The following is a 23,277-nucleotide window of genomic DNA, read 5'->3' as shown; positions in this document are numbered from 1 at the left end:
ATCATTTCATGAAGTAAATTAATTATTTGATGTTCACTCATTCCATTTATATTCCATTCATAAAAACTACTACTATCATAGCTAGCAGCTAATTGATAATTTATTTCTTCTAATTGAACACCAAGAAAAGAGGGTTTTGAATAATAATTTTTTCTACTTACAAAATTATTAGAAATTGCATTGATTGTTGAGGGGTTTGAATCCGAAGACATTTTGAATTGTTTTTCTATTTTATTGATTTCTGATTTTCTTTTGTTATAGTTTGAATTTGATTCTTATTTTGATTAATATCATTTATACTAAGTTTATCTACTATAATTTGTATTTCTTTTAACATTGTTTTTGTTGTGTAACTAGTGGTATATTTGATTTTGCAACATTTATAGGAATAATAAAGGGTTGATCTAAAGGCTTAGCAGATGATGATAAAGTTGGAGAAAATTTTGAAGAGAAAGTTGATTTTGATGTTTCTCCTATTTATGATTTTATTATAATATTACTATTTATATTTTACTAAAAACTGATTTTTTTTTATAATTACAAAATTGTTTTCATTTTCAATAAGACTTTAGTTAAATTTAATTAATTATATTATATAAATTGAATTTAAAATGTTTTTACAAATTATAAAAAAAAACAATTTATCCAAACAAGTCTTTTTGTTTTTTATTTTTAAAATCCTTTTATAAAATCAACTTATCAAATATCCTTATTTTTATAAAACATTAAAAAAAAATTGATTCTTAAACTTAAAAACAATTTCTAAAAAAAAAACATAAGAAATCGTTATCAAACATTAAATAAAAATAATAATTTACTTATTTGACTTGTATTAAAAATGAATATTAAAATTATTTATATCTTATAGAAATTTTTGTTTCACTATAATAAAAAATTATTTATCTTTAACTTATATATAATTGTAGTTTTATTTATTTTTTAATAAAACTTAACTTCAATTTGATTTCATACTATTATAAATTAAATTTATAAAATTTGTATAAAATAAAAGTAAAATATTCATTCTAAAAACAATAAAAATTCTTTTATCTAAACAAGCTTTTGTTTTTTGTTTTTTGTTTTTAAAATCTATTTTTTAAAACATCTTGTCAAATACTCTTTTTTTTTTTAAGTTTTAAAAACAAATTTTAAAAAACACTATTCAATGGGCCCTTAAGAACTCAAAATCAAAATGGTCACCTATACTAAGTTTCTTTGAATTTAAAATTTTATTAAAGCTTAAGTACAGTTATGATTCATTTACAAATAACTATCAAGTTAAGTTCTATAAAGCAAATTATTCACCTGAATTTTGATTATGTATCTATCAATAACATATAAAGTATTAATAAAAAAAATGTATGATATTTTTAACCAAAATGTTCTCTTAGGTTGAAAATATATTTTTGACGTTTCAAACAATATTAAAAAATTAAAACTTTGAACATCTAGTAAAATTTCTTCAAGTTAAGAGTCAATCTTAAGAGTACATGAATTCATTAAATATGCAAATTCTCATAGTAAAACAATTCTAATGTCATTCTCTTGAAAATCAATCCATATGGATGATGATGCATCAAATATTCTACATATTTGATTAAAAAAAATTCGCTGCATGAAACACCAATAACCAAAATTAAGATTATCATTGAAAAATAATGTCTAACTCATGATGATAAAATAATGAAATAAATGTTTGAATATTTGTTTACTTAAACATATTCCTCTTAAAGAATATCATATAACAATTTACTGCCTCACTTACGAGTGGATCTTAAGGCGGGTGCCCCTAAAATTCCAAAAAGAAAAAAAAAAAGTCCCTTAAATAATTAATCATTTTAAAAATAAAAGATGAAATAGAAATCTTACCCCTCTACCCCCTAAAACTAAATAAATAAATAACCGAGGGGGTGTTTGGTATGTCGGAATAGGGAATGGAAATGAATATTTTGTTTCCATTCCTATTTCTTAGTGGATGTAAATGAATTTGATGATTCCATTTCTAGCATTTGGATGAATTTAGGAATGCAAGATTGGAATGATTATTTGTTTTCATTTCAATGTTTGATAATAATAGGAATGAGAATGAAAATGAAATAAATTTACAATAATATCATTCCATATAATTTAAAATAATTTTTTTTATTTTTTTAAAAATAAAATTTGAGAGTTTTTTTGTTATTAAATAATAAGACTAAAAAAATATATATACTCAATAAATAAAAAATTAACCATAAAAAATCATATAACCCTAATGTACAAATATTCAATTATCATTTTTATTAAAAATTTGAATAATTTGTCATGCTAGTTATAAAATTATATTTTACCAAAAAAAAAAAAAATACATATTTATTATAATAGTAAATTCTCAAAGCTAGCAAATGTTTTTCCTATTTCCAAAAGAGGAAATAAAAGAATTCAAATTTCATTTAAAACCCTATAAATTAGAAATTGAATTTTTTTTTCTAAATGTCATGGGAGGTTTGATTGATTCAGTTTGAGAGAATCACTTGTTGCATAGAAGTGAATGATGAATGGGTCTCTAGCTTTGCAAATAAGATAAGGCTTGAAGAATGAGATAAGAGAGTAAAATAGTAAATTTAGGTTATTTTATATTCTCAAATGGGTTTAATGAATTAGAATACCACATACTTTTGATGAATTCAAATCCGACTTATAAGTTGGATTTGATTTCTACCTGAATAATTTTTTATTTCATTTCTGTCTTCTTAACATTTATCCAAACATAGGAATAAGGGAGAAAATGAATGAGATGTCTATTTTCACTCCCTATTCCCATGTACCAAACACCCCCTAAATGTTTATAATTAAATGTTAATTAATGAAATAAATAACACTTATTTTTTAATTGCTAATGATAGATTAGAATTTCAATAATTTTTTTTTTCTTCTAATGCAACCATTATCTCTTTTTTTTTTTTGGGAGAATTACCGTATGGGCTGGATGTGATAATTACTAGAAAGGGTCACTCATCACAATAATTTTCAGATGACAATTTTACCATTCAATATGTTTTCTATATTATCTATAAATAAAATTGAGATTGTTAATGATGTGGGTCCCACATATGATGATAAGTAAAAGTCATTAATAGTACATTTATTAGGTCCCAAAAAATTATTGTTCACTTTTAAACAATCAAATGAGTGTTTAAAAAATTGCTAATTTTTCATTTCTTTTTTTCAAAAAAAATTGAGATTTTTTTAAAGAACCTCATACAAAAATAATTTCCAATATCTCATAAATAAAAGTCATATCCTAAGGTTATTATATCATTTTATATATGAAACATACAATTAAAAACTTTATTGTCACAATAGAATGAATAATTATTTTTAACAATCACTCATCAATTGAATAATATATAAATCTTCAATTGAATAACACACAACTATTAAACGGAATAACTCGCAACTATTTATTGGGTAATATAGCTGTTGGGGATAAATGTATGCCCAAGATCCAATCTATCATGTAATCAACTTTAGTTTTAATAAGGTATTAATTCTTTATTTCATTATCATATCTGTTTAAAATAGTTTATATGATAAGGTCCTTGATTAAAATTTGAAAATTGTTATCATGATAGAGATTATGATAATGAGAAGCAATTCTTTTAATAATTTTAATTTAAACTGTTCTTGATCATAGGATTATTGTCAACAGGACATCAATAATCCAGATAGATCAATATATATGTGATGGTCTTTATTGGATAAAGATTGATATATCTCATTTGTTAAATTACATATATAGATGATGCACATGTAGATGTGATCATTGAACTGACTCAACTGAGAATTTCTAATGGTTATCTTTACCTTAAATTGTCAATAGGAATTTCTCAAGAAGAAATATAATAGTTTTCTTTGACCTGAGATTATCAAAGTAATTAACAAGTTATTTATTATATTTTAATCCCGGACACCTAATGCCTTAGGGCACTAGTTGAATGGATATTGGATATAATTAAATACTTGTAGAATTAATGATTAATCAAGAAGGAATCCATCAACTCCTGGTAATGAGTTTGAGCTCTATGATAAAAATAAGACCTTGGCCAAGGGCAATTGAATGAATGAAGAAATGAGTTTCTTAAGTCATTCACTAAATAAATAATGTGTTGACTTATTAGAGTTTGACAGTAATACCATACTCTAGAGTTAGCCCAGAGCTGTAAATGATGGAAGGAAATATTACATTATTCTTCTACCGGTTCTTGAAAGTAAAAGATATTACTTCATACTATCTGGACGTTAAGGAGTGTTGCTAGACGCCTACCTTAATTAGTAAATTGATTTGATTAATTTACTACCAGCTTAGTAATGAACCTACGGGGTCACACACAAACGAGTGTTTTAATCTTTGCAAAGAACTATTTATTATTATTTGATAATTAAATTAGAGAATTTAATTTTAATCAAATAAATAAATATGTTCTATGTGGAATATTATTATATTCTTTGCTAGCACCAAGAATATAATTAATATATAGATAAAATAAAATAAAATATTTTTCTTTGGACGTGGAAGTTAGTCCACGAGAATGTTTGCTAAACATTTGCAAACATATGGGTACATGCAGCAACTTACCGGAGGGATGCAGCAACTTAAAGTTCCGCGTATCAAAGGGTTGATAGCAAAGATTAATTTCGGTGTGGATACACGTAGAGTCTTCATACAATTGGAGAAAATTTTATGCTTGAAGAACTGACATCTAGGTTATTATTTTAAATTTTTGATAGCTGTAGTATATATTTTGAATGCAAAATAGATCAATTTTCCGATGTATGTGTTATAAATTTATTTTATAACCTTTCAATAGCATGTGAAAAAATTAAACAAAAATAAATTAAATTATATTATAATTTATTATAACGATAGTGTATTTGTATTGTAAGTATAATGCATTTATGTCATACCTATATTTCATTATAAAAGTAATAATTATAAAAATGTTTATTCATGCCCTATTGGTATTAACACATCGTATTAGTATATTAACAATATTCATCCGGTGCATTGAAATTATTTAATAATTTTTTATATATATAAAAAAAAAACTACGAGTCTCATAAATTCAAATTAGTATTTCATTTGGTTTAAAAAATGATTTATAATATAAGTATGTTATTAAAAATGGTATAATCATACAAAATTATCACTTTTATAAAAAATTTCAAAATTTTCCCAATTAAGTTTCATTGTAACGTATTGTAATGTAAGTGTATTTGTATTGTAATTATAACATATTTTTGTTGTATCTTATTTTATAATAAAAATAATAATCTTAAAGATCACTTTTTATACATCATTAATATTCAATATATCAAATGTATTAACGTCATCCACTCATACATTGAGGAAAAAAATTATATATGAAAATTTAGAAGAGAAAAAAAAACACTATGCAAAGGAAAAAATCATATAAATTTTTAAAAATTATTTTATTATAAAAAATAAAAAATGATTAAACATTTTCCTTCATTTTTTATTCTTTTTAGATAATCTGAATAAAAAATTAAACATTTTATCTTCCTCGAATTTAATACAAAAACATAATTTATCATTTTTAAATTATATATATATATATATATATATATGAAAAAATCATTATTTTTATTATATAATTATGAAACTTGTTTTTTCTTAATAAAATTAAAAATTAGAATAAAAATAAAAAATGTAAAAAAAAATACAATAGATGATATTTTGAAAATATTTTTTAGAAGTATTTTTGTTTTAAATAGTAAATTTAAATAAAAAATTATAGTCATTATATATAATAATTGTAATGGTTAAATCCAAAATTTTGATTTAAAAATTGAATATTAATAATTACAATAAATATGGAGCCCACATACCATAAATGTCTTAACAAAAAGTGTTTTAAATGTTTTAAATTTTAAATTATAATAAATGTGGGCATACGCACCATAAATGTCCTGACAAACAAGTAACGTGCTTTAAATGCTTGGAATTTTGAAAGTTTTAGTTGAAGGATAATTTTGGTATTTAACCTTATTATTGTCGTCTTTAAGAATGATACACCACCCTTCCCAGTAATTATCACATCTAGTCCACCCATCTAATAATTCTCTCATGTTTTTTTATTTGACATTTATTAAATAAATTTCCTTATGTATGATTGTCTTTGCTTTTAAGTTTGAAAATTTTAAATTTGTTTACTTATAAAATTTAATTAAATAAAAACTAATTCACATATGAACTATATAATTATATAAAATTATATGTTATTTAATTTTTGATAAAATTTTATTTAATTATGTATATTTTGAGAATTTGTATTTAATGTAAACTATAAAAAATCACATGGTTTTATAGAATACTTTAAATAATAATTAATTTAATAAAAAAAATGTCATCAATTTCAACTAATTCATATTTAGTTGTTTGAAATAAATGAATTATTTTAAGATTCTAAACCAAATTGCTTTCATCTCATAGAAAACAACAATTTAAAAGAATATTTTTTTTATTGTCCTAATAAAGAATATTTATATTTGAATTATATTTTATTTTATTAATTTTTTACATTATTTATCTATATCATATTCCATGTTCATATTTATCAACTAAAAGTTAACAAAAATTATAATTGGTGTAAAAATAAATTTGAGAATAATTTTTTAAATTTTAATAAAATGTGAATTTAAAAATTATTTATATGCTTACGATATCAAGTTAATTGAAGAAAAAAAAACCTTTAAATATGTTTTTTATTTTTCTTGTTCTAAAAAATATTTTTTATTAACTCAACCAAACATGTTTTTTTTATAACAAAAACTATTTTCCAGAATCCAATTCCCAAACACAATTTGTTTCTGAAAACACAAAAAATTGTTTTTCAGAATAGTTTTCAAAAACAACAACCAAACAGACCCTACACATTTTATCTTCCTCGAATTTAATACAAAATATAATTTATCAATTTAAAATTAATATATATGTATATATGTGTGAAAAAAATCATCATTTTTATTATGTAATTATGAAACTTGTTTTTTTCTTAATAAAATAAAAAATTAGAATGAAAATTAATGATCTTTTGAAAATATTTTTTAGAAGTATTTTTGTCTTAAATAGTAAATTTAAATAACAAATTATACTATATATAATAATTGTAACGGTTAAATCCAAGTGAAGTGAATTGTTTTTTATTTAAAATTTCAATATCAATAATTACACCTAATTGTTATTCGCAATACTATTTTTACTAATGCATCATTTTACATACCTAAACTACCCTTCCTTATTCATTCTCCCTTTTCTCTCCTCTCTCCTCCTCAACTTGAAGTCCAAATTGCACCCCTTTTTGACTTTTTTTTTCTTTTTTCTTTCCCAACCTCCCATCGCACGTAAACTTTGTTTTTTTTTTCTTTTCCTTTCTTTTATTTTTTTACACTCAATTTTTTTTCATATTCTTCTTATATTTTAAAGCAAAATAATTTATTTAAATAATAAATTATAAAATGATTTTTCCACCAAAAGTCTATTATGTAAAATGATTTTATTATATTCAATGTTTTAATGTGAAATTCATAACTCAAAATTTTTAAACAAAAATTATTATTAAAATTTTAAAATAAACAATATTTAAATGGAATGGTTTTTTAAAAAAATATTTTTTTATTGTGTTAGATATTATTTTTTTTGTAACCCAAACAAAAATATTGCAAATAACTAGAGATTGATTAAGAATATGAGCAATGTAATAATTATTTGTGTATGCGAAGTAAAGACTCAAAAATTGATGTCATGAAGAATTTTCTAACTATTAAAAATGAAAAGTAATTTAGTAACTATTATAAACAATAAAAAAATTTGATTTTTATAATTATTATAAGCAAAAAATTTAGCCCAACCACCGCCGCCGGTGGTCACCGACTTACATCCCTGCTCCAAACCCTAATCGTCGACGTCGCTGCCTCTTCCCAGGATGTCAGAGCCCCACCCAGGTCGTCGGTTTTTTTTTTTTTTTGATAAATATATATATTTTTTTATAAAAAAAATGAAAGTTATAAATCTTACCTGAAAATTGTCATCAAATGATTGAATTTCGTCATTCATTGTATTTCGTATGTGATTTGCAACCTTAATTAACTAGAATTTAGGTTTAATATGTTGAGAGGAGGTTAGAGAGAGTTCTTTATTAAAAATGGTATATGTGAAAAAAAAAATATGACAAAAAAATGTTACACGTTTAGCAAAAGGGATATTGCAAATAGCAACTCCCAAATTACAACAAATGTGGGCCACGCACCATAAATGCCCTAACAAACAAGTGAATTCTTTTAAATGTTTTGAATTTGAAATTACAATAAATGTGGGTCTCTACGCCATAAATGTCCTAACAAACCAAGTGAAGTGCTTTAAATATGCTTTGAATTTTAAAAGTTTTAATTGAAGGACAATTTTTGTATTTAAGCTTATTATTGTCCTCCCTAAGAATGATCAAAAGAGACCACCCTTTCCCGTATATCACATCTAGTCCACCCTATCGGGTAATTCTCTCATTTTTTTATTTGACATTTATTAAATAAATTTCTTAATGTATGAATGTCTTTGCTTTTAAGTTTGAGAATTTTAAATTTGTTTGCTTTTAAAATTTAATTAAATAAAAACTAATTCACAAATGAACTATATAATTATATCAAATTATATGTTATTTAAATTTTGATAAAATTTTATTTAATCATGTATATTTGGAAAATTTGTGTTTAATTTGAACTACAAAAAATTGGTTTTATAGAATACTTTAAATAATAAATAATTTAATAAAAAAAATGTCATCACTTTCAACTAATTCATATTTAGTTGTTTGAAATAAATGAATTATTTTAAGATTCTTTTGACTTATAATATTATTAAAATAATTGAAAATTAACTAGTGAGATTTTTTTATTTTCATATTATTTTTAACCCCTTTGAAAATTTCCTTTGAATGTTCTAAATTTTTTTTTTTTTTTAAGAAATCTATATTTATTTTGATATTTAAGTTTTAAAATTTGATATATTGTGTTTATTAATGATTAGAGTCTAAAATTCGACAATTTATAGAACAAGAACAAGGTTACCAAACTCTTCTAAACTTCATACATGGTTATTATTATGCTTGCCCCGAGGAAAAATTTCAGGCTCCACCATTGGTCTCACCACTAGTATACATTAAAAGACATTTCCAAAATAAATAAATAAAAAACCTAAAAATAATATTTATCTTAGCAAAATCATGAAATATCTCTCAATAATAATATTTATTTGAAACCATTATACAAAGATTTCTCCGTCTACACTATATTATAAAATAAAATTTTCTACTTTTATAACTTGATTTCAAATAATTTTTTTATTGTTAATCAATAAATATTTCATACAAGAAAGAAAGCAAAGTTTTAAAATCCCTAAAATTTCTAAAAAAAATCTACCCTAAAGTAGGAAATTTAATAATAATCAAAAGTTAATACATATGTTGAAATGTTATTTAATTTACCCCAAATTTATGACTAGTAGCAAATAGAGAAAATTCAAAAAATTACAAATATGTAATTTACTATTTTAAACACACTTCAATACCCAAATTCCCATATTTTTAAAAACATCAAGCAATAAACTAAATAAAATACTATTGAATTCTGCAAATCATAAATGATATATATTATCAATTCATTAATTTGGAACATGCATAATGCCTAAATCCTAAAACTTAAAAAAAAATATATATATATATATATAGAAAATAAATATTATACTTACAAACTCAACATTTGTGATTTTTTTAAAAGAGGGTGGGTTATTTTACAAATATGAGTGTTATTTTTTAATATAATCCTTCATGAATAAAATTACATTTAAAAAGAATTAGAACATATATTGATTTTTATTTAAAACTAGTAATCCATCCTATGTGATGCAGGGTTTAAGTAGTTGACCATATGTTAATGTTTTCACAACCGATAAAACGAAAGAACCAAAAAAATTTGACAAAATTTGACTCAATTCTACATTCATCTATGGATAAATGAGTCCATTGGCATTCCAAATTTTACCAACATCCTCACATAACTTGCCTAAAATTTATCAATATAACATGGATCTCCAAAATAATAGAAATTTATTGATAAATAATCGGACAATATCAAATACATAAGACAAATAGAAGAAAGATGAAACAATAATAGGGAATTAACAAATTTCTAATATTTTAAAAGGACAACGCTATAATTTTTATGTCCAGTTAAACAGTTTGATGATAAAACTTAGTATTGATCTCTAACAAAGATAATATATTGAAAGTATAATCATTTGTCCATAAAAGACTTTATTTGGTTTATAAAAAATAAATATAATTAAAAAATTAATAGTATAAAAGTCAATGACATGTAAATTCAAGGAAAAATAAAACATCAGGCTTATAATAAATTTATGGAAAAAACAAGTAGAAAATACAAGCAAAGATAACAAATATTTGAGGGGAATATATATATATATATATTATATTTAATCTAACTTATATTTTGTAATATGATTTATAAATTTTAAATATTAATATTTTATATTGAAGTTGGATTTTTATTTATTTCAAAATATTGAAAATGATTTCTTAATAAAACTACATATACACACTAACAACTAACAATTGGAGCTAATCATGCTATTTATGATGTTCTGGACAAACAAATGAAATGATGAAATGATGAAATGATGTAAAGTGAGATGCAATGCCAACAATATGACACATCCATCATTTCCTTCATGCTAACAACCAAAGACCTATTTGTCTAATCCAAACCTCTAAGGCACAAAGAAGCCCCTCTTTTACGAACATTGGATCATCACTTGAATCATGAAAGATAGACTCCTTGAGCACTTGCAATTATATATTATATTCTATAGGCTATTTATGGGGAAAAAGGGGCTTTAATGCTTTAACAAGCCCTTCTTGGCTAACTATGTTTATTCCTCCAATAGCTTAGTCTATGCATTCATGTCAACTCTCTTCTTATACTATTCGATTAACTCCATCAAGAGGGTAGTCAGAAGGCTAGTTGTTGGCCTTAGATTGTATTTAGCTACACACCCTTATCATAAAATGTTGTAAACTACAGACACTTCCATACTAGGAGATATCTATCTTGTATTTTCAGCCTTCTAGAATGGAAGGAGTAGATTCTATAGTTTCATTAGGAGACTTTGGATAACGCTGGCATTTATGGTGCTATTCGAGTCATGCACTATGGCTAATGAATTCCCAAGCCTTAGGGAGAATATTTTATTCGAAGTCCCTAACTAGAGGTATCAAACCTTGTTTTAACAAGGGGAGCAAGGTGTCCCATTAAGGTAAGTACAAAATAAGAGCTATTTTTGAAGTAATGGATAGAGTTTAATGCCCTAGTGAGGTGGATTGCTTTGAATGGCCTAGTTTTGTACCCTTGCTCTTGGGATGAGCTTTTCTTTCTGGTCCCAGGATAAAAAGAAAAATAGCTCAAGTTTATCACCCATGCAATGTAGCTTTGTACCTAGATGCCAAATAATTAATAGCATAGTTATTATGCAAGAAGTGATTCATTCTATGAGAATGAAGAAAGGAAAAATAGGAATGCTTGCGACGAGAGTTTATCTTGAAAAACATATACCAAGAAAAAACAACACATTCATTTCAATCTAACAATTTCTTTTTATATTAGTTAAGCTTTTGCTTTCTTTTAATTATTCACTTTACATCTATCTCCAAGAGAGAAACCAATTGATTAAATTAGGGCACCCGAGGCATGCGCTCTAACTTTTGATAGTCCCACAAAAAAATGTAGAACCTAACTCAACTTAACATAAGGGCTTGTTGCAAACCAGACGTCTATTAAGGCTAGGGCATAAATCATGAAATTCTGTCTAACTAAGTTTGATCGGGGTTTAAGTCTATCCTTAAAATGATAGCGCTCGCTTCGCCTGTTTAAGACACAACAAGGCCTTCTTTTGGAATTGTGCGCTTTCATTTCATTTATGAGGATTTCACTTACTTATAAGTAGAGAGAAGCTCCTATTAAACCGATTTTTTTTTCCTTAAAAGGCGACCAACTTTACATACTTGTTGTTATGTTACGCAACCATTTTTCCAATATTATTGAATAGTGGTTGTTTTCAACAAAACAAATGTTGGGCCAACTGGCAATAGCTAAAGGGGGGGGGGGGGGGGGACTTCTATGGAATAAGGGTAAGAAGGAAGAGAAGAAGGAAAGGTCGTAAGTCGAGGGACGACCATAACATAAGGTTCTTACTTTCACATCTTTCTCTCTCTTTATAGATAGATATATATAAAGAGAGGTCCGCCGCGAGAGTGGTTGGACAACCACTTGGATACTACACTTCTTGGCCTTTATTTGCATTGTCTCCATCACATGGTTGTGTGGTAGGCTATAGAGTAGGCTCGACCTGGTGATCTTTTGGATAAATACGCAATGAAATCCTTATTTTTAAGAAAATTGGGCTAAGGTAAGGGAAATGTCATCGAAGTAGCAATAAGAGAAGAAATGAATGATTGAACGAACCTCCTTTACCAGTTGACCTTGTTCCTCTCCTTTCAATTGAGCTTGGTAAGAAAGTAAGTCGATTTAGCTCTTCCTTTCAAAGTTTAACAACAAGAGCAAACAATGGACAAGACATAAGCAACTCTCATTTATGTTTTATATACGAAAAGAATAGCGCATTTAGATTAACAATCTCATTGCCTTGTCCTCTTATTGGCATCTTCTCTATCAAAATAGTTTTCAAGGAAAAAGGTTAATGATAAAATATTACCTACTACTTTGACTCTGATTTAATCTAAATTATCTTATTGAATGTGGTAAAAAATAATTCACTAACAAGATGAGTTTTATTATTGTATTCAAGATATAAAAATTAATACTTAATTTGTGTGTAATAATAGAGAATGAAACAAAAAAAAAAAAACCAAAACATCTTTAAGTCATATTTTTTAAAAAAGGTTGAAAAATTAATATTTTTTAAAGTCAATTTTTGCATAGGAATCGCTCCTTATTTTAAAAATATTAAAGCTATGCTTATCTCTCATATAAATATTTTTAAAATGCAATATATAAAAAAAAGTTTTAGTAATTACTTTTGTTTCTATTTCTTTCTCTCACTAAATATAGAAATTAATCGTAATTTCCAACACACCACCACAAGACTCTTCTTAATTTAATATTTTTCATATTCCTTTAAATCTTTTTAATTCCATATAATTCATATATTCTTAATCCCTCTACAAAATAAATAAAATATATTATATTATTTTATGAATACAAATACATTGTTTTTTTTTTAAAAAAAAACTTATTTATTTGGGAAGATAGTCATAATAGAAGCTATTTATCTACAAAATTTTATCTTGAAAATATAAATGATCTCATCTGTATAAAAGCATGAAACAACATGTCCATGTATGGTCCATTTCACGATATCAAACATTGTTAAATGAGTTACAGTTTGACTTAAAAGCATGCAATAGTAAAAATAATAATAATCACTCATTTGTCCAAATGAAACATGAAGCTCATTTGTATTTTAAGCAAAATATTAAGAGCCAAAACGATGCTATTGCTTTCCTCTACGTAGGAACTACGAAATTTGCCCCACTCTTTGGAAACCATATCATTCGCCCATGCAAAATTTTGCCATTCAATAAAAATTATTGGAAAAGATTTTGAGAAATGGGGTTGAAAAAAAAAAAAAAAAAAGTAGTTTGTATCAAAGTAAAAGTAGTTTTGAGCATGAAATGATTGAACTCTATTTGAGACCCATCAACATTGAAACTCGATATTATCTCATAAGAAACCATAAAAAATAAAAACAACAAAGAAATCAAAACTTTAAATCCTTTTGTTACCAAAAATATGCAATGATAAGTAAATGATGAAAACTTCCAATTTATCTTATTTTTCCCTTTTTAGGCATTCCATAGGCTTAAAAGATATTCCAAAGAAAACCCTATAGTGGGAATGGAGTGAGGTTTGGACAATGAAGACCATCAATAGCTTGTCGGGATAAAGTAGATTTCTTTTGCACAAAATGGGAGAGACGCGAAAGAGCACTTGAAAAAAGGCAATGACCACACTAGTAGAAGGAAAAACCTGATATTCGACCACCCTTGAATTTCTTTAAAAAGCTTCCCGCTCCTCCTAAAATACACAAACTAGAAGCTAGTAAAGAAGTTGAGATTTAACCATACCTTCCATTTCCTCTATTTTAAAAAGAACATCACTTGCTTTGTCCTTGACTCTTGTGAGCCTAGTGCATTAGTATTGGATTGACACAGTTCTTTGCCTAAGCTTGTGAAAAAGTAGAAATGATCCATAAAAGACAACTATCCAATGGGAGTGGAAAGGTAAAAAGTAAAAGAAGAATTATCGATATTATGGTGAGAAGGTAGTAGTAGGCATCTTTAGATAGGAAATTAAATTTTTTACGAAAAAAAAGAGAGATGTGAAAGATAAATTAGAAAAGGCAATAAGAAAAGTCAATACAAAATAAGTTTGTTTATAAGTCAATACAGAATAAGAAGACGTGAGATAGAATATATTTGATAATAAGGTAGTAAAAGAAAATCAAATTCTTTATAAGTTAGTTTTACAATCGGAGTAATTTTAATACATTTGGATTATGCTAGAATTTTCAAATTTATTCCCATTTTCCTACCAAACCATTAATAAATTAATAAAATTTTATTTATTTACATTATTTTCTTCATTTTAAGGTAATTTACTTTTAATCCGAAAGCCTGAAAATCAAGCGAAGAAAACGAACCCAAGAGAAGCCAAAACTTTCTTCAGTTTCATCCTGGGCATATGCTTTCTGGATAACGCATCTCATCAATCGCGATTAAGCTAGGGTTAGGGTTCGAGTTAGGATTTTGGCGCATGGAGGATGGAGACTCTGCAGCAGAGAGTGGAATCATGGATCAAAGACCAAAGAGCGAAGATGCTGAAGGTCTCGTGGGGTCCGCTGCAGTGGAGGATGCGGTGGCCATGGAAGAACGACAGAGAGCAGAGGAAGAAGCTTCAGGAGGAGTACGAGCGCCGAAGAAAGCAGCTTCACGATCTCTGCCATGCCGTTAAGGCCGATTCCATTTCTGATTTGCAGGAAATTCTCTGTTGCATGGTTCTCTCTGAGTGCGTTTACAAGGTATGGATCTGTTGGGCTTTGTTTGGTTGCTGGGAAAATGAGATGTTCGAGTATTTAAATATTAGGCGTTTTTGAAGTTGTTTTAATCGTGCGTTTTAAATATTTAAATACGATTGTTTTTATGTGGTTTTGTTTGGGTTTTTTTGCTCCGTTTTGGAGTTTGGACTACATTACAGCTTTGGATTTTAATGATAAAATAGTGTTTTTGGATATCTGATGAAATGTGTTTCAGAATATCAATTGCATTTACAAGGTATGAAATATTTCCAACTATGTTTTGTTTGGTTGCTGGGAAAATGTACTGTCTAAATATTCTAATATTTAGCTTTTTGGAGTGTTTCTGCATTATAATTTATTAAGCACGTGAATAAATGATTTATTATGTAGGTCTTTTTTGATAGGCTGATTTTTTATACACTTTTGTAACTTAGTTTTTAAGTTAGTAGCGAATTACAACGTGGTTGTTTGTTCATTATAAAATGTGTCTTTGGATGTTCAGTGGGTTGCATTTCATATTATCGATTGGCCTTACAAAGATGTGAATGTTTAATAATTATGATTTGTTTAGTTGCTAACAGAATGAAACATCTCAGGCCTCATCTGCAATGACTTCTTGTTTTTGGCTTTAGCTGAAACCAAATCTATGATTTCAATGGTCTGTCTTGATATGACAAAAGTTCAATTGAACATGAAGCTAATTTTTTGCATTAGCTAGAAAAGAAGAGCTCTATAGGAAGCAATGTTGATTTGGCTTTAATATTAAGGGCCTGCTTTTATTTTTTAAACTAAAATCTCTTTTCGTGAAACTACCCAAACACATCCAGAAGCATTTAGACTTTGTTGGAGATAGCTTTTTGTTTACGACTCTAATTAGAAGTTGAAGCTAATGTCAAAGCATGTTTTCGAAGTAGCAATATTGGTAATGTGAATTTTTTTATTAAACATGAAAAAACTTCCTGCATAAACCAAATTAGGGCTTCTAGAAGTAGTGATATTGTCCTTGCTTCTAGATTAAGCTTTTCTATAGGTTAGAAGCTTTAATAAAATTATTCAAACATGTATAGAAACTCTTGTTAAAGCTTTAAAAAGAGCTTTTGTCTTTTCAAAAGCCAATTCACTTAGGGCCTTATTGAAAGAAGCAAATCCAAACAGGCCTCTACTTAAATAGTTAACTTTTCTGATTCTTTTGTGCATTTTTATATCTAATCATGTGAAGCAATAAAATTTGATTTTATAGCTATAGCATGGGTTGTTTGGAAGTGAGCATTTGCTTCACTGTAGGTCCACTTGGAAGTGAGTATTTTGCTTCTGCTCAGGCACCTACTATGAGGGACGTATCCGCCTGAAGGCAGGTATCCTCCCAAAAGTGGGCATTGGGATTGACTCAAAGTGGGAAAACCTTTTATGGTGAAAACTATAATAGTTGATGTACCAACTGTCTAAAAAAATGGTGCACAATCAACTCTGGCAATGGCAATTGAAAAAGTTAAAAGGGTTTTTTTTTGTAAGTCATAAAAGGGGAAGGGGTGATATATTGGCTATATAATGACACTTACAATCATTTTGTGGACTGTGAGGGACACGAATGACCCTAGAAAGAAGGACGTATTTTCTTGGAGATATGATGACCCCCTGTATAGTAGCCTAGAGAAAGAACTATCTAAGGGCATCATCTGTATGGATCTGGTCTTCACTAATTTTTTCCATAGAACAAGGGATCTGTTTTTTCGCTTTTCTATCCCAGTCAATTTTAACTTTGTATAGCTTCAGTAGGAGTATTTTATTAAAGGATCTGTCAACCTTTTGCCTTACATATTTTACTTTCTCAATAAATTTTTTCCTAGGACAAACACAAAATTAGAATGTGTTTCTGATATACATTTGTGTTGTGTCCACATTGTGCTGAGTGAGGCTCAGATATATAGGTGTGTGTCACTGTTCTAGCTCATTTAGAGAGCTCCTACAGTTTCCCTTGTTATGTAGTTTTCTAGAGCTGCTTTTAATCATAGAACACAATTACTCAAGTGATGTGTGGTAGAACAGTTCTGCCTATCAAACAAACCAAAAAAAAAAAGATGTAAGGTAGAACGGTTCTTCGTTATAATTATTTTTGTAATATTTTAAAAAGTTTGCATCAATTTATGATATTTATTCTCTTATCATGGTAGAGACCTACTACTGAGATTGTTCGAGCTGTGAACAAATTTAAGGCTGACTTTGGAGGACAAATCGTTTATCTAGAGCGCGTGCAGCCTTCTTCGGACCATGTTCCTCACAGGTTTTTTTGTTCATTTGCTGAGTGGATATCATGTCTTAATTTCCCTTTCAGTAACTGCCATCTAATTGTCTGCTGATTTTGACAAGTTACATTAAAATTAAATTCTGGGGATAGACTTTCCTATTCTTGGGAGTTCGGTTTTATTCATCTCTATGTTGTGAAGTGTTGAATCTTACAAATAGTAGTGATTTGTTGTTCTTTGAAGAACTCTTGGCAGATTTTGTCTATAATTGCATAACATGCGCTTGGCTTTTCAAGATAATATCAACAATCTTTTATTTTATTCTAAACATAAAGAACTTCAGAACATTAGTAAAACATAACATTGTTTAAGATGTTCTTATGGAGGTTTTTTCTGATGAAGTTCAAATATTATGTTTCAAATATGGGTTTTATGTTTTATTTTTTAATTTTTTACATTGTTTTCCTTGCAGGTATCTGTTGGCAGAAGCAGGTGACACATTATTTGCTTCCTTTATTGGAACAAAGCAGTATAAGTAAGATGGATGACCTGCTGTTCATCTATTTAAGTGTTTATCTCTTTAAAAATTATAACATTTCTCTTTTCTATTATTCTGGGTGTCTATTACTCCCTAACATGAATTTTCTTTTTGTATTTTTCAGGGATGTCATGGCTGATGCTAATATTCTGCAAGGTGCCATATTTCATGAGGATGCTGTTGAGGATACTGAGGCGATTGAAGCTATTAAATCTGACCAAGTTGCAGCTAGAAATAAAAATGCAGAGAACATCATGAAGCCCCTTGAAACAAAACCAAAGCCACCTAAACTTAAACCTGCTGTTCATCGGGTCAGATTGTAGTCTTATCTACTTTTGGTCATTATGACCTACAGTATGGACCAAAATCTTGAACAATATTCATTGAGATATTGCTTCAGATGTTGGACTTTGAGCTTATAGAGAAAAATTGCAACTTCAGTTTCATCTTCTAACTTTTCCTGACCAAAATATCAAGAAATATCACAAGAGATTGAGAAAATAGAGATATTTGAAATTTTTGGGTTAAGACAAGTTGTTTCTCAAATGATATATGATAATGACAATTTCTTGCTTGATATCATCAAGAAAGCTAGATTAAAATAATTGTATCTGTTTATTCTCACTATTCCTTATAATTTTGACAACACATTTCTTTACTCCAAAGATTAACGAGGATAGTGGGCAATAGCTAGCAGATTTCCTAGTTATACATCGGTTAATTTCAGGCATTTCTACAGGTCCATCATTTTTTATCTCTACAATTTCATTGGCACTTATAACTTTTAGTAAATTATTATACAAAAAATAATTTAATGTGAAGATATTTGTTTTGTGATATCAATATGGTATTGTATTGATTGCTAACCTATATGTTTGTTGAGCCACCCCTTTTTCATTGTGTGCAATTTTTTTTTTTTGATAGGAAACGACAAAGGAATATATTAATAGAAAAAAGAAGTACAAGAGAAGGATGAGGAATCCTCCCACCAAAGAAAACTAGTCTACAAGAAACCAAAAATAAAAAAATATACTGTAATAACGAACAACTACTCTAAGCTAAACCAACCCATCGGAATTACACGCCGCTAACCAATCAAGTTGTAACACAATAAGGAGGGTTCCCTTAAAAACCTTGGAAGAAAAAGCCCAAAGAGAAGCAAGGAAAAAAATAGAATCCGAAAGACTCTTTGGATTCCTTGCTTTATCTTAAAAAATCATCGCATTTCTCTCCTGCCACACAACCCAAATTAAAGCCATGCACGCAGCTTGCCATAAAACTATCCCTCTCCTCGATAAACCAAAGCCACTGTAAGTGATGGATAGCATGTCGGAAATGCTCCTCGGGAGAACCCAATCCATCTTGGCTAACTGAAATAATCTGTGCCATAACCCCAATGTCAAAGAACAATATAGGAAAAGATGATCTACTGATTCTCCATACCTCATGCACAACTTACAAATATCCGGACTAAGGGCTTTGTGAGGTCTTCTCAATTATAGCAAGTCATTGGTATTTACCTTCTTGTATGCCACCAACCAGACAAAGGACTTAACCTTGAAAGGGACTTGAGAATTCCAAACGAACTTAGTAGGGAAAACTGGAGGAGAATCAGAGCAATGAGATAAGGCAAGAAAGAAAGACTTGACTGTAAAAAGCCCTGAAGAAGATAAAGACCAGGATCTCGCATCTGGAACCGAAAATGTCAAATGCAAAACAATCAAGTGATCGCATTGTGTGCAATTTATTTATAATGTTTTCGATTTTTAAATGATGCATTATTGTTTTATTAATGCCATCCAAAATTTGTTTATTTTGTCCATGTTTTGGTGATAATTTTTGTGTATTACTCTAAAATGAAATTGTTGTTGGTCTGTTTTAAAATATCCCTATGATATGTCCATCCGTAGTGAGATTTAAGAGCTTGTTTTATCAATTTGATATATCATCCACATTCTTCTATATAGATATTTCTTTGTAAATGTTTATTTGGTGGAAATTCTTCTCTAGGGTTTCTTGGCTCGTGCTAAAGGGATACCTGCTTTGGAGTTGTACAGGCTGGCTCAGAAGAAGAAACGGAAACTTGTTCTTTGTGGTCATTCACTTGGTGGAGCAGTAAGTTTGGTTAATGCACTTTTTTCAACTTCTACCCAGTAGCTTTATTTTCTTGGTTTTTATTGTTTGCTCCATGTTGATTTTGTAGGTAGCAGCATTGGCCACCCTCGCAATTTTGAGAGTTATTTCTGCTTCCTCTTTATCAAAAGAAAATGAAAAAGTTGCTGTCAAATGTATAACATTCTCCCAGCCCCCGGTCGGAAATGCTGCATTAAAAGAGTAAGTTTCACATGGTTTTTTGGCATATGCAAGTTCCATGTTGTCTTCTTTTTTGTTTTCTTCGACATTAAATTCTCCGTTGCATAATTTTGTCTGCTTATTTCCTCTTTCAGTTATGTTAATAGAAAAGGATGGCACCATTATTTCAAGACTTACTGCATTCCGGAGGATCTGGTGCCTCGCATCTTGTCACCTGCTTATTTTCATCACTATAATGCACAACTAATGCCTGCTGATGTTGGAATTATTAATTCATCAACCTTAAAAGGGGAAAAACTAAGGGCAGACAAGCCAAAAGAGAATGAGGGGGAGCAACTGGTACTGGGTTTAGGCCCTGTGCAGAGTTCTTTTTGGAGACTTTCAAGACTTGTTCCTTTAGAGAGTGTTAAGAGACAATTGAGCAAATACAGAGGAAAACAAGTTGATCCCATTGAAACATCTCTAAACGATTCTGCTCTAGCTTCTTCAATAGATGATATGGTGGTTGAGCCGCAGTCTCTTGAAATCCAGGAGGGTTCTGATGGCATCTCTCTTAAACCATTTTCTGACATGGATAAAGGGGATGTAGCAACAACTAAAAAGTTAGAAGGAAAAAGCAACTCTGATCGTGTAAATAATAGGGCATGGCGTAGAGTGCCTTATTTGCCTTCATATGTACCATTTGGACAGGTAGTTATTATGAACTGATACTCCATTTTGTCCATTTGTGTGGTTTGTGTGAGCATAGTTAGATGCAGCTATGGTAAGCTGTTTTCTGTTACTTGTTTGGTATTGAGCTCCACTAACTTCTTGTGGTGAGTTCATATCTAGATAGTGATTGATTTAACTCGTTAAGGTTGTTTCTCTAACTAGCTGTTTTTTAGGTTGTGAGAGAGATATTATTGCTGTTATATTTTATTTATGATTCCACCTTGGAACAAATAAGATAATTTTCCACCCCTTTTTTCTTTTGTAGAGGTTTAATTTATGCTTTTTGTTCTACTTGAGGATTGTGACTGAATTAGAAGCTCTGCAAACTAATAGTTGACAAGTAATTGTATGTTTCTGGATCCACTTCTCCAAGGATGAGTTTTGGCTTGGTCTTTGCCAATTAGATGTTTCATAATAATGAAAAACTATATGACCTTACTGAGACAGGGCTTTAAAGAATACACATCACAACCAGAGAAGCCACAAAAACGAAATGGCTTTAGGCAACTCTTGGCCAGGCCAAGTCTGTCATCACGTAGGATTCCTTTTACTTTCTGGGAATGAGGCTTTCTTGTTCAATGAATTCATCATGTTTATGATGCCAAGCCATGTTTCAAAAACCGTTAAGTGATAGATTGTCCTTCCTTTACTACTTCTAACTCCATTCAACAATGCCAAATTTGAATTACCATACAAATCTATTAAAACTAAAGGGGAAGAGTTTTTATGGAACCTAAAAGGTATTGAAATGAATGTCAGCATCACAATCGACCCATGTGTGGCACTTTTTTTATGACCGTTAAACTAGTCAGTATTTCCATAAGCATTACCATAAATCCTTGGATTTCTTTGTCCTGGCAAGAGATCATGATATGGATGGGCAAATTGACCTCCATCTTTTGTTTACATCACTCCTAGCATCTCTTCCTTCCTTTCTAGATTACTATTAAAGTTCTCTGTTATCAGATAGGTCTGAGACATGTGTCTTATTGTGCTTTCCTTGCTGCCCCCCAGCTAAAGAATGCATGGGCAATCTTTTCTCTAGCTTGCTATCCTGGAAGCTCTTCTGCTCGAACTTCCTTGCGCTTAACTGCTTTGGCATAGGGAGTTTTGTGTGGTTCTGGCTTTGCAGCACATTTTCTAGGTTCACCTGTTTCCTCTTATCCCTTGCCTCAAATTGTAGATTTCAATATTTATGGTTAAGATTGTAAATTGATACAGAAAGTCAATAGCACTCTTAGGACTGCATGCAAGAGAAGCTAGGAGAATAAGACGTGTTCTCTCAAGGGGAATAGAGCAGGAGATAAACTCAGGGATCCTTCCTTGCTCATGCCTCTGTTCCCTTCGCTGGGCTCAAAGCAGAACTCTTTAACAGACCTTTATTCACCCCTGAGATATTCTAATTTGCCTCACTAAAGTTGTGCTTAGGTAATTAAAGTCTATTAGAATAAATTGTGTAGGCTATAACTTGATGTTTTTCATAGGATTATGCTATTATTTATTTATTCATGGTAATGAGTTCATCAAAAAATCTCATTTTGTAACAGCTCTATCTGTTGGGCAATTCATCAGTGGAATCACTGTCAGGGGCAGAGTACTCAAAGTTGACATCTGTACGAGCTTCCTTTGCTCACTTGTCTTATTTTAGATTTATTTATTTATTTTTGGATTTGATCCTGCACAAAAATGATTTACAATAGCCTTGTTTTTCTTTCTGTTTTATGAGTATAAGCTAGTAGATTTCTGCAATCTCTCATTTTGTTTGCTTTGTTCTGGCAAAGACATTTTCAGGTCAAATCTGTGATTGCTGAACTAAGGGAACGGTTTCAGTCACATTCAATGAAGTCATATAGGTCTCGGTTTCAGAGGTATTTTCTTATGTGTTTGGGAAGTATATGTCCTTTATTATTAGTTATTTGTAGTGATCGGTTGTGTTTGACTTGTAGTTTGTGGTTTTTGTTATTTCTTCCTGTAAGCATGTTGTACCTGTATACATATATGCACCTTAAGATAGTTTGGACTTCTGACGTTTTTCTGGTTGTCATTTAATTTTCTCTTCTTCATTGTAAAACTTCTTTTTTTATTCAATATATGTCCCTATATTGATTTTATGCTCATACAGTTCTTGTTTCAAATCATTATCATGTCTGTGGGACGTGAGACATAGGATGTTTGAATTGCTTAGGTTGAGCATTTTAATTGTTTTCATTTGTGTATCTTATCATTTTTTATTTGTGATCAATATTCCA

At 28.7% G+C, this 23,277-nt stretch overlaps 1 protein-coding gene across 1 annotated transcript in view; it reads left to right on the top strand.

The window, feature by feature from the left end:
- The first annotated feature begins 14,781 nt into the window (after positions 1 to 14,781).
- Positions 14,782 to 23,277, top strand: part of LOC100261774 (uncharacterized) — a 30,104-nt gene continuing 21,608 nt past the window's right edge. The window contains exons 1-9 of the mRNA XM_059738245.1: positions 14,782 to 15,226; positions 17,395 to 17,504; positions 17,939 to 18,001; positions 18,129 to 18,315; positions 20,015 to 20,119; positions 20,208 to 20,338; positions 20,452 to 21,007; positions 22,576 to 22,641; positions 22,820 to 22,896. Coding sequence (XP_059594228.1) covers positions 14,969 to 15,226; positions 17,395 to 17,504; positions 17,939 to 18,001; positions 18,129 to 18,315; positions 20,015 to 20,119; positions 20,208 to 20,338; positions 20,452 to 21,007; positions 22,576 to 22,641; positions 22,820 to 22,896 — 1,553 coding nt within the window. The 5' untranslated portion in view covers positions 14,782 to 14,968. The remainder of the gene's footprint in view (positions 15,227 to 17,394; positions 17,505 to 17,938; positions 18,002 to 18,128; positions 18,316 to 20,014; positions 20,120 to 20,207; positions 20,339 to 20,451; positions 21,008 to 22,575; positions 22,642 to 22,819; positions 22,897 to 23,277) is intronic.

The sequence above is a fragment of the Vitis vinifera genome, chromosome 7, assembly GCF_030704535.1.
Source record: "Vitis vinifera cultivar Pinot Noir 40024 chromosome 7, ASM3070453v1".
Classification (NCBI taxonomy): Eukaryota; Viridiplantae; Streptophyta; class Magnoliopsida; order Vitales; family Vitaceae; genus Vitis; species Vitis vinifera.
Note: the sequence above shows the minus strand (reverse complement) of the source record. Positions and strands in the feature narration are given on the sequence as shown.